Source organism: Phyllostomus hastatus, unplaced genomic scaffold (genome assembly GCF_019186645.2).
Source record: "Phyllostomus hastatus isolate PE091 unplaced genomic scaffold, TTU_PhHast_1.1 phas_contig_348, whole genome shotgun sequence".
In the NCBI taxonomy this organism is placed as follows: Eukaryota; Metazoa; Chordata; class Mammalia; order Chiroptera; family Phyllostomidae; genus Phyllostomus; species Phyllostomus hastatus.
Window position 1 is genome coordinate 7,737,949 of NW_025333860.1, and position 24,424 is coordinate 7,762,372.

Here is a 24,424-nt window from a genome sequence, read left to right on the forward strand (position 1 = left end):
GGCATGTGCACTGACTGGAAATCGAACCTGTGATGCCTGGATCGCAGCCCACGCTCAATCCACTGAGCTATGCCAGCCAGGGCGAGAGGCATTTAAAAAGTAAACAAATGAACACATCAATAGGAGCTGTAGAAGATATTATGAGGGAAAAGAACAAACTAAGTCAATCAGAGAGACCTGGTTTAGCTATGTGACCTGGCAAGTTATTTAATGATAATGACTACATAAGGACAATGCCTACTTATGGAATAATGTGTGTACTACTCTCATATTATCCATATCATCTAGCACATAAGAAGCTCAACAAACCTAAATCCCTTTAACTCCCTCCTTCTCAGGGATCTCTCTCCCTCACCCCCCAATGAAGACTGTGCCAATTTACACTGTTGCACATAAAGATGCTGACAAGCTGTTCTTCACAAGAACTGAAAACAAAATGAGGAATAATGGGACCAAAACAGAAGTTGTTTATGTTTTTGTTTTTGTTTTTTTACTGGATCTAGAAGGAAAAAAATCTATAGATAATAAGACAGTATAGCCCCAGCCAGTGTGGCTGCTCAGTTGGTTGGAGCATCGTCCACAAACCAAAGAGTCAAGGGTTCAGTTCCTGGTGAGGCACATGGCTATGTTGTGGTTCAAAACTGGTTGGGGCACGTGGGAGGCAATCAATCAATGTTTTTCTCTCACAGCAATGTTTCTCTCCCTCTGTCTCTCCCTCCTTTCCCTTCTGTAAAATCAATAAGCATGTATTGAGTGAAGATAAAAAAAAAAACAAAATACAGTATATACACAGTATTCCAAAACAACATCCAGAAGATAATTTATAATTATTTAGTAGACACTTGCATCTGCAGACCTCTGAATCAAACATATATTTTTAAATCTAATAATTTAGATTCACAGGCCAAAAAATGAATGCCTTTTACTGGATGACTAGTAGAAGAAAGACGCCTGATATTATATTCAATTAGGTTCTAAAGTACACATTTTTAGCACTTCAATATTCTGAAATCAGAATGTATTTTATAAGCAATAGCAAGTCACAGCTAAACTGGCAACACTTCCTCTTTCTTTTTCCATAGTGACATAAAATAATGGTGTCTCTTATAATAATGACATCTTAAATTTAATGAAATACATTACCCCTAACATATGTAAGATGCCATCCTGCTATTTAGGCAGTGGTCCTCATTCATATTATGTGGTAGTAAACAAAATTAATTACACCTTTGGTTCATTTTTAAAGGACATCATCTAACCTTACCTTTTTTTTTTTTTTTTTTAAGATTTTACTTATTTTTAGAGAGGGGATGGGAGGAAGAAAGAGAGGGAGAAAAACATGATGTGCGAGAGCAACATAGATTGGTTGCCTCTTGCACAATCCCCAACTAGGGACCTGGCCTGCAACCCAGTCATGGGCCCTGACTGGGAATCAAACTGGCAACCCTTCAGTTCATAGGCTGGCACTCAATCTACTGAGCTACATCAGCCAAGGTGAAAATCATCTAACTTCATATATGTCACAATTCACGAAAATCAGGTTTTATTTTTTTATTCAACTTCCCTTTTTTTTATCAGAGTATAAGAACATTTTTACAAGCTCCTTAATTTCATCAATTTGACCATATCACAGGATCAAATTATGTCCCTCAAAATGTTAACAGAGTAAAAGTCTGCATATATAGAAATTATTTTATAAAATAGAGTTCTCCAGTTTTAGGAATGTAAAAAAGGAAGTTTTAATCATCTAATAATTTTTAAAAGGCAACAAGCAGCCCTAGCTCTTTAACATTCTCTTCCATCAGCATACCCATAACCTTCTTAAACCTTCAAATGATGAAGAACTAAAGCTTGATTTGAATGTATTAACAAATGAGTAGGGAGAGGGTCTTCATGAGAAAAAGTAAAGTGGAAAATAGCTCATTCAATAAATTCACAATACTCTAGTATAATAATCATCATCTTCATTTGCTAGCCACATATTTAAAAAACAAAGTAGAAAAAAGAAATGTAATGATTTTCCTAAAATCAGAGAACATCAGATCCAATTCTTGGCTTGGAGGACAGGCCACACTCGCAGGAAAAAAAAAATATTAAAATGAGATACATAAAATAGTGCTTAAAATATATCTTCATATAAATTTTCTTGTATTTGAAATTAACAAAACTAATTTTTTAAAAAAACAGGCATTGATATCAAGGAACTGTGGTAAAGGGTATTCCAAAAACAATAATGATATGAGGGGGCAATTCAGCAATTAGTCAATTAGGAATTCATGCTAAGGAAATATACAAAAATATAATTCAAAGATGCTCATCCATAACAATAATTATGGCAACAAAAAACTGTAACTTAAATATCCAAAATGGAGAATTTATTAAATAACGATCATAAGGTCAAACAGAATATTTGGCAGCCATTTCAAATAGTAGAAATCTATCAACAATGTGAAAATATTTATTTTCACAAATGAGTGAAGAGAGCTTTCTGGAAAGGCTATAATCCTTTTTTGTTTAAAGAGAGAATATACACCTCAAGCTATATGCATCAAATAACAGTGATTATTTCTAGAAGATAGGGACTAGATGATTTTTATATTCATTTATATTTACTCTCTATAAATTATAATCTGTTATGGTTCTTCCAACAAAACTTCATTAATGACAAAAGGCAACGTAAGATGATACACAGAAGTTCCTAAATGCCTCTTTATAATCTGATAATTTCTTAACAGTCCTTCATATCATGTGACTTTTTTTCATCTTATATGAAAATGCTGTATTTGTTAAGAGAGTAATTCTTTCCCAATCAAAAGCTAAAATCCCAGCAGAAAAACATCACAAAAAGCATCACTATATTAAATATCTAAATATTTTAAACCACAACTTACCATATAAGGAATACTCTGCTTCCTGACCTGTGTCACTCTCACTGGAGGTTGACGTGAGACTGGTGGTTAAAGTATTACTTAACGACTGACCAACTGATAAAACTGTTGTTGCTGTAGCTACATTGCTGCTGCTAGTAACACTGGATGTTGACATAGTCACTGTTGATGTAGTACCCGGTGTGGTCAAATTAGGGAAACTCTGAGCACCCATAAGAGGAGACGCTAAAGATAAAAATGAAGCAGATCAGTACAGATAGGTAGGATTGTATAAACCTTAGAAAAACTAGGTTGTATATTTAGAAAAAAGAATAAGATCATTAAACACTAAGTTATTAAATGGCTGAAAAGCAACAACTTTGGGAACCCAACTGAAATCCAACTAAAAAATTCTTATTTTTATAGCACTATTATTTTTCAAAACATTAAACCAAGCTTTTTTTAAAAAAGTGAAATAAGCAATATAATAACTCCCAATAATATTTTCCAAGGGAACTACTTTGACCCATTAGTAGCTTAAATTAGAATGATACAACTTTTAACAGTTAATAACAATTTAGAACCTAAGTAATAACAGTTATACCAGGTGATACTTTAATTTCAATTGACTGTTTAATAGTCATTTATTTCCTCATACAACTGTATTTAATGATTTATCGTTGAAGAGTGAAAATCAGAGTGTGTTATTGTTTTATCCTTTCAGAGTAAGAGATTCTTTATCACACCTGAATTCTTTAGACATGATTCTACAGAACTTAACTTCATATTCCTGAAGTGCTAAATTTAATGGAGCTGTATCTGACATGGTTAATGATCGGTTAAATACTGAAGCCAGAACCCACTGAACCAGAAACCCTATTATGCATCCCTCAAAGTGGAAAAGGCATTGGGTTCCATAAGGAAAAGCTCACTTACTTGCTGTGCTCATCACATTCCTCCCCAAAGTATTAGTGTTGTTATCACTGCTGCTTCGGCTTAGATTCATGTTGTTCGTGGCATTAGTCCGTGCTATGTTTGCCACTCTCCTTACAAAACTCTCCAAGCTAGATGTTTCTCTTGAGGACAAGTTAGGTACACTTGCACTAGAGCTCATAGGGGCCCCAGCAGCCAACAAAGAACTCACTGACAGTCTGTTACTTGCTGAGGAGCTATGGGGTCGTTGTGAAGCTGCTTCTTTATTAGTTAACTCAGATACTGAACTAACATCAGGAGAACTAACACTAACAATTCCCATGGATATTGCACTAGACTCCCCAGGAGTACGAACAGAACTATCAGGGCCTAACTTTCTTTCAGCATTTTCACTTCCCGTTTCCGCTGTTAAGGTACTGGTGCTTGCACTGGAAGATGACCCTACTTCTGTTTGAGGGACGTTTTCAGCAGATGAAAGAACAACAATTGGTTCATGGACATCAGCTCCTGAAACTATACTGTGTTCCATTACAATTTCTGATCTCCGTTCCGTTTTGGTCGAACCCAAGCTGATGTCGCTGCTACTGGCCACGCTACACACAGAACTGCTGCTTCCTTTTCTACTTGAGGAGCCTGCAGCAGCAGATGTCTTGTCTGGACAGTTGTTTTTCACCAAGCTGCTCCATGCTTGCGTTGTGCCTGAAACAGTGGATGAAACAGGTTTGGGTGATGCCACTGTATCAGGGTCGTACCCTGGTGCAAGCTTGAGGTCAAATTTTCCTTCTGCGCCCATACGGTAAGAGTTTGAGCCACCAGCATCCCAGGTGACATCAATCCAGCCTGGAAAGGGACAGGAGTTTGTGAGACCCAGCAGAAAGCAGAGAGGAGCGTGTCAGACAGTAGCTCCACAATGTGGGATCAGCTTTTCATCTGTGTTGTACTTCTTGGACTTTCTATAGTCATTTAAGGTATGCCAATTAAAATTAAATTATTCCTTTCATTTCTATTATTTCTGTACTGTTCACTTTGCTGATATTTAAAAACAATGTAAGGGGCAGGTTTATATCAATTAGGGTATCTTTTAAGGGGAAGAACTGTTAAAAATTATAAAATAAAGACCTGACACAAATGCGAAAATACTGCAACATCAGCAGTACAGATGAAATCTAAGTGAAAGGTTTTTCTAGTTGCTAAATATGATCATGTGGTTAAACTTCTTTACAGAAAAAAGTGCTGGCTTACCATTAACTTCTGAGTTTGGGCTAAATCCTATAATTGACAAAATATTCATATATCACTGTAGAAATTTTAGGTCACTAGCTCAAATTACGCTAAGTTAGCATTTCGGTTGTGTTCTCAAAGTTTGGTGTTACTTGGTTCTTTTATGATTAAGTTTAATAAATTTGAATAAGCACAGGAAATTCTAAAAGCAAAATTTTAAAAGTATGCAAGGCTCTTTTACTACAACCTATATGCTAAAGCTAATAATGTGTCAAGAACTAATGAGCAAAATGACATTCAATCTATATTTACTTGTACTTGGAAAGTGATACTTATTTTTTAAAGCAATTAACTTCCAGAAACAATAAAATAAACTGCCTATTAAAAAGGAAACTCATAGAAAGTTTATAATCTCATTTTAGTGTTATAAACTAACTCACTTCATAGAAAAACACACAAAATATTTATTTTTAGGGTATAACAAGTCTTTCTATCAAATTTAAAAGTCCTTTAGCCATACACACATGTACCCCCATCATGTACACATACACATGTCCACACACACGCACACACGCACACCAAGTTCATCTATGTGTATGATGAGATTCAGAGGATTATGAGCAATACTGAATTACCTGTGGGGATTCTCTTTGAGTTCTTTGAGAGGAAAACTGCCTCAAATCTACATAATCTAGTTTATGTGAGATTTCAATTGCCTCAATTTATTCTTTAGGCTGAGATAACCTCTGAAGAAACAACAATTAACTATCTCTTCTGAAACATGGAAAAGTGTGAGAAAAGTAAAGGTTCAAAAACATATCCCACCCCCAAATAAAAATAACATTTGCATTGTATTAACTGATCCAAAAATACACTGATAATTTTTTTCATAGCACTTATCAAAATTTGTAATGATATGCTTATCTGTTTCACCCAAAAGAAGGCAGAGAATCATACTTTGGTGCTGACCATTGTACACGTGAAGTCTAACAAAGTACCTTTGCATAACCAGGCAGTCATATTTGTAGAATAAATGAAAAATACTATCTATGTGTTCATTGCATATCCCTATGAACATATAATTTTTTAAAAAAGGATTTTATTTATTTATCTTTAGATAAAGGGGAAGGAAGGGAGAAAGAGAGGGACAGAAACATCATTTGGTTGCCTCTAGCTCACCACCTGTCTGGGACCTGGCCCACAAACCCAGGCAGTGCCCTGATTGGGAATCAAACCAGCGACCTTTCGGTTCACAGGCCAGCACTCAACCCACTAAGCCACACCAGCCAGATTCTTTAGGGAAAAAAAGAGATTTAATTGACATAATATAAGAAAAATAATTTTTAAATGTAAGGCTTGAGAATGTATTTAAATTGACATGTAAGGGAAACTAAGAAAGGGTTCATGCATACTATCCATAAGTGTACAGGGACAAAATTCTAAACTTCTCCTATGCCCCTAAAATAGATAAAAAGTAGAGTTAGTAGTAACTAGCCATTTTTAGAAATGGTTGGCTTAAGTATTTGAAAGCTAAGAACCTTCTCTGACATAAAGATTTTAAGGTGCAACTAACAGAAATAGCCATCCTAGTGAGCCAAAACTCTGAATTCCTACATCTGTCAGATCAGCAAAAATAAGCCTTTCTTATACACTAAATTCTGAAATTATAAGATTCCAATTTTCCTATGCAGTTGCTTCAGCTGATTTCAGGCCAAGAAAAATGAACTGAATTCACATTTCCCTAACTAGCCTACATAATTAAAAGCCAAAATAATTTAGGAGAACTCGAATATTAACTAGGAATCGCTAAGATACCCAAAAACAAGAACATTTGAAATTTCTGAGTTGAATGGTACTGTTGTCATCTCAACTATTACTGGTCTTTACGAATCTCAGCAGTTAGATATAAGCTAACTCACTGTTAACATGTTCCGATAACAATGCTTGTCAATTAGGGTATGACTACAGAGAAATGCATTTGGGAGTAATATAATTCAATAACCAATTTTAAAAGCAATAAAATCAAAGAGTTTATCTAAGTAAATTAAAAATTAAAGCCTTTCTCACAAACAACATGAACATATTAAGTTATTAAATGATCATCATACTCCCAAGCACTATCACTTTTCCTAAGAACCCACTACTGGTTAAGGTATTATCCATTAATACGTCAGCCTTCTAAGTTATTAAAATATTAGTCATAATAGTTGCTTCTGGGAGTTAATAGCAATTTATTAAATAGGTATGAATTTCCCTAAAATCTACAGCATCAAAAGTTAAAAATGAACTTGATTTAAACAACAATAACCAATACAAAACAAAAGTTTTTAAAAGTTTAAAAAGTCCAAAGAAAAAAGTTGGTGGTCTAAGAAACTGTGAAATAACTTATGATCTACTAATAAATGAAAAGGCTACAATTCTTGTTCTATGCTTTATTGAAAAACAGTAACTAAAAATCTTAATTTTTTTCTTCTACATGACTTATAATAGAGTAAAAAAATCATTGCCTGATTCCTGTCAGGCTAACAAGACAGAAATTAACATAAAGATAAATGAAAACTTTAAAAAAAGCAGAAAATGTACCTTGAATGGATTCAACATATACAAGCTTATTAATCACTTCAAAATATTAGCAATAAGTTTTCAGTCAAAACCTAATATTTAAAATTCTCCCATATTTCTAAATAAGTGATTTTTCCTTTTTATGTGAAAACAATAAATTAGTTCTTCCACATATTGCTAAGACATGTGTACAATTTATAAATTATCCCAAAATAAGAAAAAAAAAACAAAAACCTTGTTATTTAAGTGTCTATTTTCACACCACGAATGCTGAGCACCTACTCACCATTATGAAGCTCCCCGGTGACTGTGCCTTCCCCCTGCGGGCTGCCATCCTGATCTCGCCATTTCCAATCCAGGCCTCTGATCACCCTAGCTCCTGGAACCATGTATTTCAGAACCTGGGAGCGCACTAGACGTCTCTGTCTTCTAAGATTAGCTTCTGCTTCCTTAGCTGCTTTTCCTGTAAGGTAAAAATTAGAGAAATAAAAACAAAATAACATTAGAAAAATATAATTGTTTTAGTAACTTAGAAAAACCTACTATGATCTCTTTACCTAGCTGATCTTCACATACTCCATTGACAGTGCCATAAAGTTCAAATCCAGACAGTGAGAGGTAGTGAGTTTGACCACTAGCATTCTTTCCCATCTGTTTAATTCTCACATGTCGCCACCCTTGTTTCTCATCCTTTGGTGGATCAAGAGGCCAGGTTGCTGTAGACCTGTTGATGTGTTAAGGAAAAAAATTGTGCAATACTTTAAAACAAATGAAAAGATGTTTAAGATGCAGAATATTTCTTACATAACAAAGAGCTACAGGAAAAATAACTTTCATACTCAGTGAACAGTTTCTTAGACAAGATTAAAAAAATCACCCTGGCTGGCGTAGGTCAGTGGATTAAGCTCGGGCTGGGAACCAAAGTGTCCCAGGTTCGATTCCCAGCCAGGGTACATTCCTGGGTTGCAGGCCATAACCCCCAGCAACCACACATTGATCTCTCTCTCTCTCTCTCTCTCTCTCTCTCTCTCCCCCTCTCTCCCTTCCCTCCCTAAAAATAAATAAATAAAATCTTTAAAAAAAAAAAAGAAAAACTTCTCAAAACAATTAAAAAAAAATCAAAGTGAGAAATATAGTATCAAGAAAGTTAAATATGAAATGTTTAAATATAAATTATTAGTTTGACTCATTACAGAAATTTATGATTAATAAAATCCAAAATAAGAAGTTTTATGAGTAACAAATGTGCTTTTATGATAAAAAGGATTTTTTAAATTCCTGTAGTGTTTTTTTTTTTTAAAGATTTTATTTACTTATTTTTAGAGGGGGAAGGGAGGGAGAGAGAGAGAGAGAGAGAGAGAGAGAGAGAGAGAGAGAGAGAGAGAGAGAGAAACATCAATGTGCGGTTGCTGGGGGCCCTGGCCTGCAACCCAGGCATGTGCCCTGACTGGGAATCGAACCTGGGACACTTTGGTTCCCAGCTCGCACTCAATCCACTGAGCTACGCCAGCCAGGGCTAAATTCCTGTAGTTTTAAATGATATATTTACATGCTAATGTTAAAGCCTGAAAATATTATCTAGTAATCCTAGTTAAGAAGCTCCTACCATATTACAATTAAATACAGAAAGTAATTTAACTTCACACTCTATCTACCCCTCAAAATATTCCACAATGTACAATTAATACTCATTAGAACTAAAAATTTTAGAAATGTAACACTAAACTTCTCTTTAAAAAATTATATATAAGCATATAATTTAGGAAAAGATACATAAAATATACATAAATAAATCAGCTATAATTCAATAACCAGCAATAAGCCACTGTTAACTTGTTGAACATTCACAATTATTATGTGGGTATATGAAGAGCTTAGTAAAAAGCCATTTCCAGCCCTAACCAGTGAGGCTCAGTTCGTTGGGTGTCATCCTGAAAAATGAAAGGTGACCAGTTCAATTCCTGGTCAGGGCACATGCCTAGGTTGCTGGTTCATCCCCATTCAGGGCATGTACTCGAGACAACTAATCAATGTTTCATTCCCTCTCTTTCGCCTTCCCCTCCTCTCTAAAAAATAAATTATTTTTTTAAAAGATTTTATTTATTTATTTTTAGAGAGGGAAGGGAGGGAGAAAGAGAGAGAGAGAAACATCAATGTGTGGTTGCTAGGGGCCATGGCCTGCAACCCAGGCATGTGCCCTGACTGGGAATCAAACCTGTGATGCTTTGGTTCGCAGCCCGAGCTCAATCCACTGAGCTACGCCAGCCAGGGCTAAATTATTTTTTTTAATAAAGCTTTTTTGTTTTTATTAGTGTGCTATATAAACACACATACTGCATCATTTTCTCTAACCATATACAATTATAAAAACAAACAGCTCTTTACTGAGTTTTCCAATTCACAAAGACTCCTCAACTAACCCTGGTTCATTGAGACTGCAGTCATCAACATGGGTATAAAAAGAAGTCCAGTTCTGTCCATCTTTGGATACCTGGAAAACCCAGTTTCTCAGGGCAGACCTTCCATAACCACGAGCATGACGAAGCGTATATGCCGATGGTATCACCCAGAGACCCAGATCTATGGCAAACCAGGCATTTTTGTCATCATTGCTATGACAATTTAAAGCTGAATTATCACGACTTAGTATGTCTTCTAAGCGGCCATAAGGTAGATTTCTTCCCTCTGATGATGTTACTACTACAAGTCCATAAGCAGCTGGATTTACCCATTCATATGCAGTTCTACACAAAAATAAGAAAATACTAGTGGTTAACACTATTAAAATAACTGCATTTATTCATATTAGCTTTTTTGCACATAAAATTACATCAACTTTAAAAATTTTACAATTAACAATTTAAGATCTTTCTTCATAAAAATTAATTTAGAGTCTTAAATTTAACCTACAAGACAACATTCCTTCAACTACAGGATACTCAAATTTTATTCTACTACCTAATTTTTCCAGGTCAATGTTTTCACTCTACATTAAATACGGTGACTTACTTGGCATTCGTCCCAATCCAGTAAATGATTCCATTTTCATCAAAATCATGCTGGTGCCGAAATATAAAATTTTGGCCTTCTCTTAATTTTCGAACAAAAACAAATGAAGATCGGTCAAAATCATACCACTGCTTTGCTACCTAAACCAAAGAAAATACAAAAGACACTTTAATAATGCTATTTTAAAACATATGGCCCACTCTTTTCTTATCCCTTTAATGTGTGTTTGAATATAATAAATACTAACTAAACAATATTTGGGAAAATAAAAACAGAAAAATAGAAATTTTCACAACTGACGTACCCCACTAATATCATGGAGTATTTCTTTAGTCTGTTATTTCAACAGCTACAATAAAACAAAGTCTTGATTATACGATACAAAAACATTTTTCTCTTATCAGGTTTATACGTCCTAATAGTTACATAAGTATTTTCATTAATTGAACAATACTATCAATTAGATACTCCTTTCTTAACTAGCATTAAGGTTTTGTTCACTATTTCAACACTGCAAATAATTTTAATAAACATCTTTATGAAGAAGTCATTTATAATGTATGAAGATTATTTTCTTAAAATAAATTCCAAAAATGGAATTACTAGATCAAACTATATTAGCCTAACTCTGATGCATACTGCCCAGATTACTTTTCTAAAGGGTTAAACCACAGCAGAGATTGGTCATTTCACGAAGCCTATGCAGAGCTCACCATTTTTAAGAGGTACTGTTCCAAAGATTCAACTGTGGCTAAGGGTTCCATCTTCAACATCCTGCCAGTCCTGTCTATCAATGCAGTTTCGCCAGGGGCACGCTCCAACCGAAACCTTAATCTTCTTGTAAGTATCTACACAGAAATGACCAAAATGCTTCAGAAAACACCTTGTATTTTCTTATCAATGTAAAAAAAGGGCTGTTACATGAACACAGTGATTCAAATTTATAAAGTATAACTATAAATAAAGGATCAACATCTGTTTTCTATCAAATGTTTTTTTTAATAAAGATCCTCTGAATTAAGTGATATTGGCTTTCAAGAAAGAAACAAAGTCAACTATTTAAAATTTCTAAACAGCCCTGATGGGTGTTGCTCAGTGGGTTGGCTGTTGTCTCACAAAGCAAAAGGTCACTGGTTTGATTCCCAGTCAGGCCACAGGCTGTGAGTGACGAGAGGCAACTAATCTCGACGTCTCTCATGTACCCTTCACACATTGATGTTTCTCTCCGTCTTTCCCTTCCCCTCCCTCTAAAAATAATTTTTTTAATCTTATAAAAATTAAAAAAGAAAAATAATAAAATTTCCAAACAACTTCAAATATATTGGGTTAGCCAAAAAGTCCATTTAGTTTTTTCTATAAAATAAAACACACATTTTTCATTTTCATCAATAACTTTATTCATTTGGATATTTGTTGTATATCAGCTCTCTCCTGTGTGTATAACACTGATTGTTCTCAATTAATGTCACAGTTTGATTGCTATCAACTTCAATGTTCTACCCAACCACAGAGCAGTGTCCAGTGAGAAATCTCCAGTATAAAACTTCACAAGCCACTTTCTGACACATTCAATCACAGCATCTTCTCCATACATGGCACAAATCATTTTTTTTTGTATTTCAGTTGCATTTTTACCTTTCTTGAAATAATAAAGCATAATATGCCAAATATGTTGCATATTTTCTTCCATCTTCAATATTAGAATGACTATACAAAAATTCACCAATTTTGATGTTTCTTTTTAAATACACATTCATGGATATGACAGCTGTAACAATATAATCTAACAAAATTGTTTTGCATGAAGTTAAAGACAACTATGCACTACTAAAGCCATCTTATGGAACAAAACAGGACTTCCAGCAAGATGGAGGAATAGGTGGACACACCGTACCTGCTCGCACAACTAAGAATAGAACAACAATAATTTACAGACATATCACTCAGAACTGACAGAGGATTTATCTGAATGGAAGTCGGACAGGCAAGAAGCTGAAGTAGACCCGTACATCCAGACTGATAGGGGACGACAAGCCAGGCGGGCGCGGGGCTGGCGCGGGTCGGTGGTGTGCGGAGGTCTGGGAAAATGTGGCGCAAAATCGGCGCGACAGCCATCTGGGGCGCAAGAACGCAGCGGTGATCCCTGAGTGCACAAGCTGCGGCTGGGGGACCCAGTGAGGCAGCAATTGTGGACCAGGGTGGAGCTCACGTCCCAGGATCCCGAAAAGGTGTCTGAGCCCAGGAGAACGGAACTACTGCCATTGTTCCCTCCCGTCCCCGCCCCCACATATATGGTCACAATCTAGCAACTGGGGTGCCCAGCCCCGGTGAACACCTAAGGCTCCACCCACTCACCGTAACAAGAGCGACCAGACGAAAAAAAAAAAGGAGAGACAGGGCAAGATATAAGACATGTTTCCAGCAGAACAAATCAGTACCCAAGGACTCATCCTTTTGAGCAACCAAGAAATAGCCCATCTATCAGATGCACAGTTCAAAACACTGGTGATCAGAAAGCTCATGGAATTGGTTGACTTTGGGCGCAATTTAGATGAAAGGATGCAGGTTACCATAAAAGAGATGCAGGAAGATACGCGGAGGAGAGCCAATAGTGAAAGGAAGGAATCTGAGTCTCAAAATAATACAGTGGACCAGAAGGAAGATAGAATCAACCAAGCAGGAAAGCATGATGAAATAAGAATTCAAAATATCGAGGAAAGGCTTAAGAGCACCCAGGACACCTTTAAACGTTCCAACATTCGAATTATAGGGGCACCAGAAGGGGAGGAGCAACAAGTGGAAAAGTTATTTGAACAAATAATAAAAGAGAACTTCCCCAATCTGGCAAAGGGAACAGTCTTCCAAGAAATCCAAGAAGCTCAGAGAGCCCCAAAGAAGTTGGACCCAAGAAGAAACACACCAAGGCACATCATAATTACATTAGCCAAGGTAAAAACGAAGGAGAGAATCCCAGAAGCAGCAAGAGATAAGGGGACAGTCACCTACAAAGGAGTTCCCATCAGACTGTCAGCTGATTTCTCCAAAGAGACCTTCCAGGCAAGAAGGGGCTGGAAAGAAATATTCCAAGTCATGAAAGACAAGGACCTACATCCCAGATTGCTCTATCCAGCAAAGCTCTCATTTAGAATGGAAGGGAAGATAAAGTGCTTTTCAGATAAGGTCAAGTTAAAGGAGTTCATCATCACCAAGCCCTTATTTTATGAAATGCTAAAGGGACTTATCTAAGAAAAGACGATAAAGAAAAGACATGTATAGTAAAAGGACAGCAAACTCACAATTATTAACAACCACACCTAAAGCAAAACCAAAAGAAACTAAGTAAACAACTAGAACAGGAACAGAACCACAGAAATGGAGGGCACATGGAGGGCTAGCAGCAGGGGGGTGGGAGGAGGAGAGAGGGGGGAAAAGGTATAGAGAATAAGTAGCATAGAATGTAGGTTGAAAATAGATAGGGGGAGGGCAAGAATAGTACGGGAAATGTAGAAGCTAAAGAACTCATAAGTATGACACATGGACATGAACTAAAGGGGGGGAACGTGGGTGGGAGAGGGGGTACAGGGTGGAGGGGAGAGAATGGGGGAAATGGGACAACTGTTAATAGCATAATCAATAAAATATATTAAAAAAAAAGAAAAGAAAAAACAAATGAACTTTTGGGCCAACTCAATATTTACATGGTATAAAACACTTTAAAAGAAGTATTACATCTCTAATTTAAAGCCTGTATTTTTCCAGTTAGATTATGAAAAGTACTAATTAGCTTATGCCTTTAAAACTAGAGTATATAAAATAATCTATAGCTAATAAGCTTTTTTTTTTTTTAATTTTACAGAGAGGAAAGGGTAGACAGGGAACCAGGGAGGGAGGGAAAGGGGGAGGAGGAAAGAGAGAGAAAGAAACATCAATTTGTTGTCCCATGTATATTTATGTATCCACTGCCTGATGAATTTTTTTGTGTGCCCTGACAAGGATCAAACCCACAACCTTGATGTATTGGGACAACAATCTAACCCAGGGGTCCCCAGCCCTGGGCCTCTGACAGGTACCAGTCCCTCCTAACTGCCCCCCAAACACCCCCCATGCCTGAGCTCCATCTCCTGTTACCCCTATACCCCAGTCCTTGGAAAAACTGGTCCCTGGTGCCAAGAAGGCTGGGGACCTCTGCTCTAACCAACTCAGCAACCTGACTAGGGTCCTAAACTTTTAAAAGTACAAGACAGTTTCGAATCCTGTAAGTTTTAGTAAGCAACAAGTAGACTAGCAGTGTGAGGTAGCTTCATTTCTGTATAAATCTTAATTCCTATAGACACACAGTTAAATATTTTTATATCTATTTGGATAGCATTTTAGACTGCAAAATTACCAGAGGGCACATTCCTAGCCTCCCTGTCTTTGTATCATGCGGTCCCCTAAAATGGAAAGTATGTAATAAAAGATGTTGGTGCTCCTAGAACTGTATAAGCAGAGGAAGTTGCAGTCTTTGAGACTAATCTCTACTTCACTCATTTATCAAAGATAAAGGGGATGGACCACAAAATCCCCTTGCTCCTCTCTATCATTCTGTCTGAAATGAAATAAAGTAGACCTCAACATCTTGTTTAATATATACATAATGTGAAGTGCACTGACTGCACTGTAACTTTCTAGACAAACATACTCTCTAGTCTGGGAGTCTCATGGCTTCTGCAATATCAGTGGGTTCTTGGAGGCATGGCAAGTTTTTACCTTGAGTAGGCATTGTTTTGTCAAATATATTCTCGGTCACTTATTAAAGGCAGTATTTAAAACAAAACTATCCCATGCAGTGGAATGCAGTATAGGGTGGACTCATGCAAGACTGAAGGCCAAAGGACCTGCTGGGAAATACTTAAAGGAACCCATAGAGGACATGATGAAGATTAACAGAGAGAATATTTGTCTGTTCATACCTGGATCACAGTTGCTGACAAAAGAATAATTAAATCAATGAATGCAAATGTCAACCAAATAACATTTAGGGAGAAACAGGCTTTTATAAATATCTATGATAATGACAGATGTCTGAAAGGGTCAGTAGGAATAGCTAAGGAAGGCCATCAGGCTCTAACCAGTAACACAGAGAATGCAAGAAAAACAATTAGGCTTACGTATTTGACACACAGAGACAAAGGGACATAATTCATAATTCTAGAACAAAAGGACCCTTTTTTTCTACTTTTCCACAGATCTCTTTTTCCACTTATGACCTACAAAATATGATATATTACTTATGATAAATATTTTATTGAAAATCTATAGCAATTTGATTATTAAGCAAAATAAAATTGAAATGCCAATATATTTTGAGAGTCATTAAAAAGAACAATCCAGTGGTATTAGGGTTAAACTCCTTAATGATTAAGCAGAATTGTTATTTAACACATGAAAGTTTTTGTTTATGTTTTTTAGAAAAGTGGAAGACTGCTCCTAACAGCATTCAGCAATAGTAATGACTGCATTTTTCATGGTTACCTGGAGGTTGTATGTAGATCCTGGTGTATCATACAAATGGAGAGGTAGACGTTCAATAGATTCTAGTACAGCTATTAATTTTCGAATTAATGCAACTGCTGGTCGACTGTGAAGAAAAGAGAGTTCTAGATAATTTCATACAAAACTTCACACAGAAATGGCAATGACCAACCTCATATAGATCTCTACTTTATGAGTGCAAAAAGAAGTTTAGTTTTGAATTACACTACATCTGAGTAAGCTAAGATACTCTTGTAACTCAGTGTCCTTAAGAATATTGCATTTTTCGCCCTGGCTGGTATGGCTCAGTGGATTGAGCACCGGCCTGCAAACCAAAGGGTCACTGGTTCAATTCCCAGTCAGGGCACATGCCTGGGTTGTGGGCCAGGTCCCCAGTAGGTGGCATGGGAGAGGCAACCACACATTGATATTTCCCTCCCCTTCTTCCTCCCTTCCCATCTAAAAATAAACAAAATCTTAAAAAAAAAAGGACTATTGCATTTTTCTTGGAAAACTTTTATCTACTGCATTCAAACTAGACGTGTATTAGTTTTCTAAAGTTTAAAAAAGTTTATTGTATTTGACATACATAGAAGAATATATAAAACAGAAAAGTTTTGGAGATGATGGTATTTGTTGGCAAGGCAACACTGATAAAATGTTTCTGGAAAATCTGACAATTTGTATCAAGAAACTTTAAAAATCATCTATCACCTTTATCTCATTAACATCACTTAAAGGAATTTATGTAATAAAATGTATCCACTGAGAAATATTTTAATATTAAAATAATTTGCAAAGAGCTAAAAATTTTAATATAATGTTTAAATTATTATACATTAAGTGAAATATGCACTCATTTAAAATGGTGTTTAAAATTAATAAGTTTGAATTTCAATTGTTTTTATTTCACATTCAATAGTAAATAAAATAGTAAAATGAAACTTCAGCAACCCATCACCCAACTTTAACTATTATCTACTAATAACCAATAAATTTCTATCCACATCCCCACCCATTTCTCTCCTTCCCATATATTCTGAAAAAATACCAGAGAACATGTCATTTTGTTTAGAAATATTTTGAGTATGTACTTCTACAAAAGAATTCTTAAAATACAAAAATCATAGCATTATCACACCTAAAAAGTAATGAGCAATAATACTTAATATCATTAAATATTTAATCAGTGTTCAGAGTTCCAGTTGTAACTTTAAAAATCATCTTTATTGAATAAATTTCCTATTTTGTGTATAAACACTATTGGATTCTATTTTAAAGTAAATATGTCTCAAACACTGCAAATACCAAATTAAAAAGAAGTGTGGACATTTACCTTTCATCATCTTCATTTTCACTAAAGGCTGTTTTAAAAACATTTATTCTTTCTACCAGTTGACTACAATCTTGTTTCACATCTAAATCCATGCTCTAAAGAAAACAAAAAGGAGAAAGTACAAAAAAAGTTTGAAGGCTGTTAACTAAAATTATCAAAAACATATGCAACAAAGATTAATATTAATATTTATAAAATAATCATTAAAATCTAACTGAAATCATTTTCTTTCCATTAAAATTCTTTGTAGCCCTGGGTGGTGTGGTTCAGTGGATTGAGTGCCAGCCTGAAAACTGAAAGGTCACTGGTTCAATTCTCAGTCAGGGCGCATGCCTAGGTTGCAGGCCAGGTCCCTACCTAGTTCAGAGCATGCAAGAGGCAACTTATCGAAGTACTTCTCACAACATGGATGTTTCTCTCCCTCTCATTCTCCCTCTCTTCCCCCCTCTCTAAAAATAAATGAATACAATCTTTTAAAAAAACAAATAAATAAAATAAATTTTTTTTTTACTATATGACTAGTAGACCATAGCTATCAAATACATGGATTTTTTCCTTCATTCTTCAATGTTATACTGCAGAAGCAATTACACTGTTAAATCAGTCTGTCTCAAACTGTAGTATACAAGGTGATTTCAGATTATTTATAATGGATATTTTACATTTTAATAATACTATTTATTTTAATTACTATTAGAAAAAAACTGCTTTTATAAAAACAATGACTTCATAGACATTACTAAGTCACATGTGATATATCAATATAACTTTAATAAGTGGAAATGAATGCAAATGATAAAATTAATAGATATGAGACTGACTGAAGTTAAAGTAAATCTTTAGTGTATCACCACATACAATGATTAAGATCAAGTAATTTAAATGGCCAAGAGAACTAAAATAAAGACAAAACTTTCACTTTCCACAATTCTGTTATAATTGTTACAATAAATATACATGATGTTCCATTAAAATAATGGAAAATTTTTATCACAATAACTTTAGGTATTTAAAAAGGTCTTAAGACTAACTATTTTTTATAAGGAAATTAGAGCAGAGTGTTAAATCTGAGGCTAAAGTTAAGTATTTTATTGAATAAAATCTTGAACAAATAATGGGATAACACAAATATTTAAATAAACCCAACTATTTAGTTCAATTGACTCAAATTAATAATGCAACTTAAAGTAGAGGCTGGAAAAATTATAAATATTAGTATTTATTATTCAGCTTTTAATATTTCTTGTCAAAACAAAGTAAATTATCACTCTGCCAAAATGGTAGCTACAAATGATTTTTAAAACTATATACTTCATTCTGTACTATTTCATAAACTTACATTGTTTAAAACAGTAAGAAGTGCTTGCACCAAGCCACTACTGCACATTTCATATGGTGAAATTGTGTTTTCATCCTTTAAAAGTACAATTAGATTTTCTAAAGCTGTCTTCATTAAATCTCTCCAAGTGTTTTCACTCTCAATACACTAAAAGAAAAAACAATTTTAATAAAGACAATACAAAAATAAAAGGGCTTTATACTTATCAGAACATCAATTACCATGGAAATAAACTAGATATTAAATAAAATTAGGAAGTTCAAATTATTAATGCAAATTTTTTTCTAACCAGAGTCAGGAAATTCTTTTGTAAAGGGCTGATAGCAAATACTTTAGCCTTTACAGGCCACGTGCTCTCCATCAATTCAGCTGTTGTAGCCAGCAAAGCAGTCAGACAATACAGGGGTGGGCAAAATCTGGTTCACAGTTGTTGAGTACATGAAATACAATTTCTTCTTGTATTATTGATTACTAATTATTGTATTTATTTGTATTACAGTTGTAAACCTACCTTTACCCACCCTGTAAATAAATGAATAAGCACAGTGTAAGCAAAAACTACTTATAGATACTGCCATTACATTCTTACATAATCTTCAGGTATCATGATCATTATTCTTACTTTTGTTTTCAACCATTTAAAAATACAAAAATCATCCTAACCTCACAAAGTCACATAAAAATAGGTGACAGAACAAATTTAGCGCGTGGGTATAATCTGTTTACCCCTAAACCATATCCACAATACAAAGAATAAAGAGGAAGAACTGAACAAAGATCACTGCATGTCATAAAATCCGGAGGCTAACATACTTGTCTATTTGTATGAAGTTCCCAAGATGATTCTAACTGAGTTGCTATGTTTCTCAGTGTCACCACCACTCCACGTGGCATGCTTTCAACAGCTTTAAAGTGATCGTCATATAAATCACGAGCCATAGTTCGTACCTATCAAAATTAAAGTAACAAATGTAAATTTTCACTACAATTAATAATTTTACCAAATCTTCCCCCCCACACACACCTGCAACTTTTATAATTAAGACGTTTGTGCCATTAGCAACTTCCAAAAAAAATGGTATAACTTCTATTCATGTATGTCAACAGGTTCTAAAGGTTGAAATACTACTCTAGATTTTAGCGGTGCCAAAAAAAAAAGAACTCATCATTTTAATTTGATCATTCAAACCTTGTATTCATATAACAAAACAGAACTTACTTCATTTAAATCAAATTTAATAACCTGTAAAAAAAATTTTTTTAAGATTCTATTTATTTTCAGAGAGAGGGGAAGAAAGGGAGAAAAAGAGGGAGAGAAACATCAATCAGTTGCGTCTCACATGCCCCACCTATGGACCTTGGCCTACAACCCAGGCATGTGTCCTGACTAGGAATTGAACAGGTGACTTTTTGGTTCACAGGCTAGTGCTCAATCCACTGAGCCACACCAGCCAGGGCACCTCAGGTTTTTTACCTATAGATCCAACCATATGCAGATGGAAAACAGTATTTTCAATGCACAGTTGAGAATCCGCTTATGCCAACACCTAACTATGCATTATTCTACTCCATACCATGTAAGTGACTTGAGCATCCTGGATCCTAAAACCAATCCCCCACAGATACAAAGGAACAACTGAGGTTTGAGGGAGTCAGAAGTTACATGCAGACTGCCCTGACTGATGTGGCTCGGTGGGTTGGGCATCATCCTGTAAACCAGAAGATTGCTGGTTCAATTTCCAGTCAGGGCACATGTCTGGGTTGCCCAAGTTGGTAACTGGTCACATATCAATGTTTCTCTTCCTCTCTTTCTCCCTCCCTCCCCCTATAAAAATAAATAAATTTTTTTAAAAGTTGTGTACAAAATTTTGACTGCACAAGGGGCCAGCGTCCGATCCCCTCTGTTGTTCAACAGTCTATTATTAGAAAAACTGCAAGTACAGTTAACGTATATACACTGTGGTAAATGTATATACACTGTGGAAAATAAAACAATGAGCACAGAAAAAAAAGAAAACTAAAGCTGTTAGATTAGAGCAGCTTGGTTATATGGCTCAGTTTTTTAAATGCTTAGAATCTATCATCAAAACCTTAACATGTCAGTATAAGAGTTAAAAAAAAAAAAAACAGCAAAGCCCAAAACTTTACCTTTTGCTTTGTTTTTTCTAACTTAGATTTCAGTTTTCTGCCTCTTTTGCCAGTCCAGCCAGTCACAAATTCTGAACCTTATTTAAAAAAAGGACATTTCAGAAGATACTTATTCCAATTTAACATATTCATTTATTATTATCTGTTAAACTTATATACCTACATACTTACCCAGAGATGTTTCTGCAGTAAATGAATGTTTGGTTCCTCTATTAGATTCAAATACAAAGCCAGGTAAGTCTTCTTTCAATATTGTTGCTTGCTGACCATCTGAGTTGTGAATTGCAATTTCTCCTTCTTTCAAACATGTTAATGACCAATTCCCTACAGTGAGTTTAGTGGGTCCTGGTGCTGAGAGTATAGGTTGACTTGAAGTTGATGGCTTTACTTGGCCTCTAGCCCTTTGTAACTTCTCTAAGAATTCACTTCTGCTTTCTATAATGACAAAAATGATTGCTTTAAAACCTCACTCTTTTCAAATATTCCTCCTTTTTTTTTCAACAGAAATACCCACTGGAACGTCAATTTTATTTTAAAAAACTTAATTAGCAGAGTTTGTTTCTTTGGTATGCCATAACTGGTTTGATAAATTTAGGTTCAGGCATAAAAGCAATCCTACAGCCACAATTTTTTAAGGTATAAGGCTTTGAGGAAGAGTTATACCTTAAGACAGCATCACATAAGTATAATTCATCACTATAAGACAAAGGCAGCTTTAATTAAAAGACTGTAGAGATAAAAGTAGATACAGTACTACTTTTTATACAATCGAAAGGCATTTATGAAATGCTTTCACAATACAACTTATTTCTGCTGATATTAAAGAAGCCAGATCTATTATCACAAATATATGCTACTTCTATGACAATGATAGCAAAATATAAGCCAAAAAACCAATTATCCAAATTACAGAAGCTAGTAAAACACTTTAATAGGAACAAAATATTACCTGAACTATCTGATCCACCTTCAGGACTACCACTTGAATACATGGTGGCAAGTTTTCCATCCAAGATAAATCTGAACCATCCATTACTGCCATTAGATAATTCCAAGGCTGCTGCATCACTCCATATATACAAGCAATCCCTTCCCCTAATGATTGACCAGTCTCTCCAATGATATGGTTTACCTTGCTGCAATTCTTTAGCATCTTCCTGGGGTTCATCTTCCTAAATGTGTAACATTTTCAATGAAATGTGAAAAATAATTTACATTCCAAATATTCATAACTATTTTTAAAACACAAACATGAATCAAATTTAGAATTAAAAACAACCAGAAAATAATATTCAGTTGCCTATAGTTTGATATATATTCTGATTCAACTAATTACTTATTACTAAATCTTACGAATAAGTCCTAAAAATGTTAAGAAATTTATATAAGTAATGACTTATGTTATAATATTTCCCAGTGTAGTGGTGAAGACCAATGGATTAGGTCTACCTCACCTCTCTGGGCCTAACTGATTATTTGTAAAAAAATAGATGTTTAGACTAGGTAAATGGTATCTAAACCCAGCAGAAACACCAGAGAAGTTCCTAAGAATAAACTGTAGGGCCCCACCCCCAGCCAAGTGCATCAAATATACTGGGTTATTCCTATGATCCTAAAATCTTTTAATTAGAGCATTGTAAAGAAAACTTGTAAATACTGCTTTCTAACATGGTATCCTAAAACATTTTTATTTTGCTGACATTTAAATACTGAGAATATTTATCATAAACATATATAAATTTTAAAGGTGTGTATGTATGCATATATGGGTAAAGTACTTTTATACTTTATGAGGATTTAAACTTTTAAAAGATAAATATTTTATGTGATTCCCCCCCAAAGTAGCTTATAATACTAAAATAAGATGATAAAATATGGATAATTTCTCTAAATGTAAGTACGTATAACCCCAGGCCATGCAATATTAACAAGGACCAAGACTTGCCCACCCATTGTAAACAATAAAAGCTAGACAAAATATACCAAAGTGTTTTCAAACACTGAATAACACAGGACTGTGATTCCCTAGAAAACGGAAACAAACATGGTAATCTCCTTAGGTCCAGGCACAATTTTCTTGCTAAGGTCTTAAAAAGAGGGAACACAATATTCAACAATATGAGTGGAGGAAATGGAGATTTGTGTTTGAAGAGACTAAGGCAAATGGAGTATGTGAAGACTAAGTTTAGGGTGAGGGAGTCAAGCAATAAAGACCTCCAGAAATCTGAAAAGTGTCACCATAAGTTATCTACTGAGTAACAGACCACTCATGTGTAAGGTTGAGCAAAGTAAAAGTGAAAAAGTGTAAGCTGAACAGTTCCAAAAGTGCACATAAGTTGATCAGATACTTGCATTCCAAAAAGCCAGAGTGGAAAATCCCTGCATAACAGTTGAAAAGTTTCCAAATTTGACAAATATCATAAGCCCACAGATAAAGAAAATGAAACAGTCTTGAGCAGGGATGGATGCCCACATATGCATGTGCACACATACACACCTAACACAGTAAGCATATCACTCAAATTGCTAAAACAACAGTGATAAAATCTTTAAAAAGCCAGATGATGAGAAGGTTAAGTTTTATACAATGGAATTGAGATGGGAATTATAGCAAACCTCTCTGCAGGGACTATGCATATCAGGTGACAATGGAGTATCTCTAATGTTCTAGAAAATGATAACCCATGAGTCCTTTGGCCCCGAAAACACTCATTGAAATGAAAGACAAATTAAAGTATTTTCATACCAAAAAAAAAAGTCTAAGAGATCTATATGGTATGCCTTTTTCTTTTCTAAACAATGTATTTTGAAGAGTACAAGTTTAATTGTACTGAAGTCAATTCACTGACTTTTGGTTCTTTATAGTATAACCTTTTAATGTCCTATTTAAGAAATCTTTGTCAAGCTCAAGGTCACTAAGATTTTCTTCTTTTTCCTTTATAAGTTTTACAATGTTGGTCCATACATTTCAGCCTATGGTTTATTTTCTGTTAATGTTTGTATATGGTGTATATGATAAGGGTCAAGATTTCATTTTTTTGCATATGCTATCCACTTCTGCAAGTTTTTAAATTTTCATTGAATTTATTGGGGTAACACTGTTTAATAAAATTATAAAGGTTTCAAGTGTACAATTCTATAACCCATCATCTATACATTGTGTTGTGTGTTCACCACCATAAGTCAAGTCTCCTTCCATCACATTTATCCCCCCTTTACCCTCTTCTACCTTGACAGCCCCCTTTCCCTCTGGTAATCACCATACTGTTGTCTGTGTCTATTAATTTTTTGTCTTGTGGGGTTTTCTTTTGCTTAATCCTTTCACCTATTTCACCCAGCCCCCATTCAAGCATTTTCAAAAAATATATCATACTTTCCTGATTGAACTCTCTTAGCACTTTGGCTGAAAATCAACTGACCATATACATAGGAGTTGGCAAAAGTAGGTTTACAGTTGTGAGTATGTGAAAGTTTATTCTTGTAGTATTTATTAAT

At 34.9% G+C, this 24,424-nt stretch overlaps 2 protein-coding genes across 7 annotated transcripts in view; one reads left to right on the forward strand and one right to left on the reverse strand.

Annotated features, from left to right (window-relative positions):
* The window catches only part of AP4S1 (adaptor related protein complex 4 subunit sigma 1), a 68,820-nt gene extending 64,483 nt beyond the window's left edge, over positions 1-4,337 (forward strand). Inside the window, exon 6 of the mRNA XM_045841266.1 lies at positions 4,214-4,337. Coding sequence (XP_045697222.1) covers positions 4,214-4,239 — 26 coding nt within the window. The 3' untranslated portion in view covers positions 4,240-4,337. The remainder of the gene's footprint in view (positions 1-4,213) is intronic.
* The window catches only part of HECTD1 (HECT domain E3 ubiquitin protein ligase 1), an 89,178-nt gene that overhangs the window by 19,827 nt on the left and 44,927 nt on the right, over positions 1-24,424 (reverse strand). For 4 of the 6 annotated variants that reach the window (XM_045841248.1, XM_045841250.1, XM_045841247.1 and 1 more), the window contains exons 13-26: positions 21,879-22,101; positions 21,101-21,364; positions 20,930-21,006; positions 19,595-19,729; positions 18,782-18,928; positions 17,443-17,537; positions 16,107-16,212; positions 11,306-11,440; positions 10,593-10,732; positions 10,004-10,327; positions 8,141-8,307; positions 7,870-8,046; positions 3,804-4,640; positions 2,892-3,113 (exon numbers count right to left, since the gene is read on the reverse strand). In XM_045841248.1, the coding sequence (XP_045697204.1) occupies positions 2,892-3,113; positions 3,804-4,640; positions 7,870-8,046; positions 8,141-8,307; positions 10,004-10,327; positions 10,593-10,732; positions 11,306-11,440; positions 16,107-16,212; positions 17,443-17,537; positions 18,782-18,928; positions 19,595-19,729; positions 20,930-21,006; positions 21,101-21,364; positions 21,879-22,101 (3,049 nt within the window). The remainder of the gene's footprint in view (positions 1-2,891; positions 3,114-3,803; positions 4,641-7,869; positions 8,047-8,140; positions 8,308-10,003; positions 10,328-10,592; positions 10,733-11,305; positions 11,441-16,106; positions 16,213-17,442; positions 17,538-18,781; positions 18,929-19,594; positions 19,730-20,929; positions 21,007-21,100; positions 21,365-21,878; positions 22,102-24,424) is intronic. The other 2 variants (XM_045841249.1, XM_045841251.1) reach the window with 2 other exon arrangements.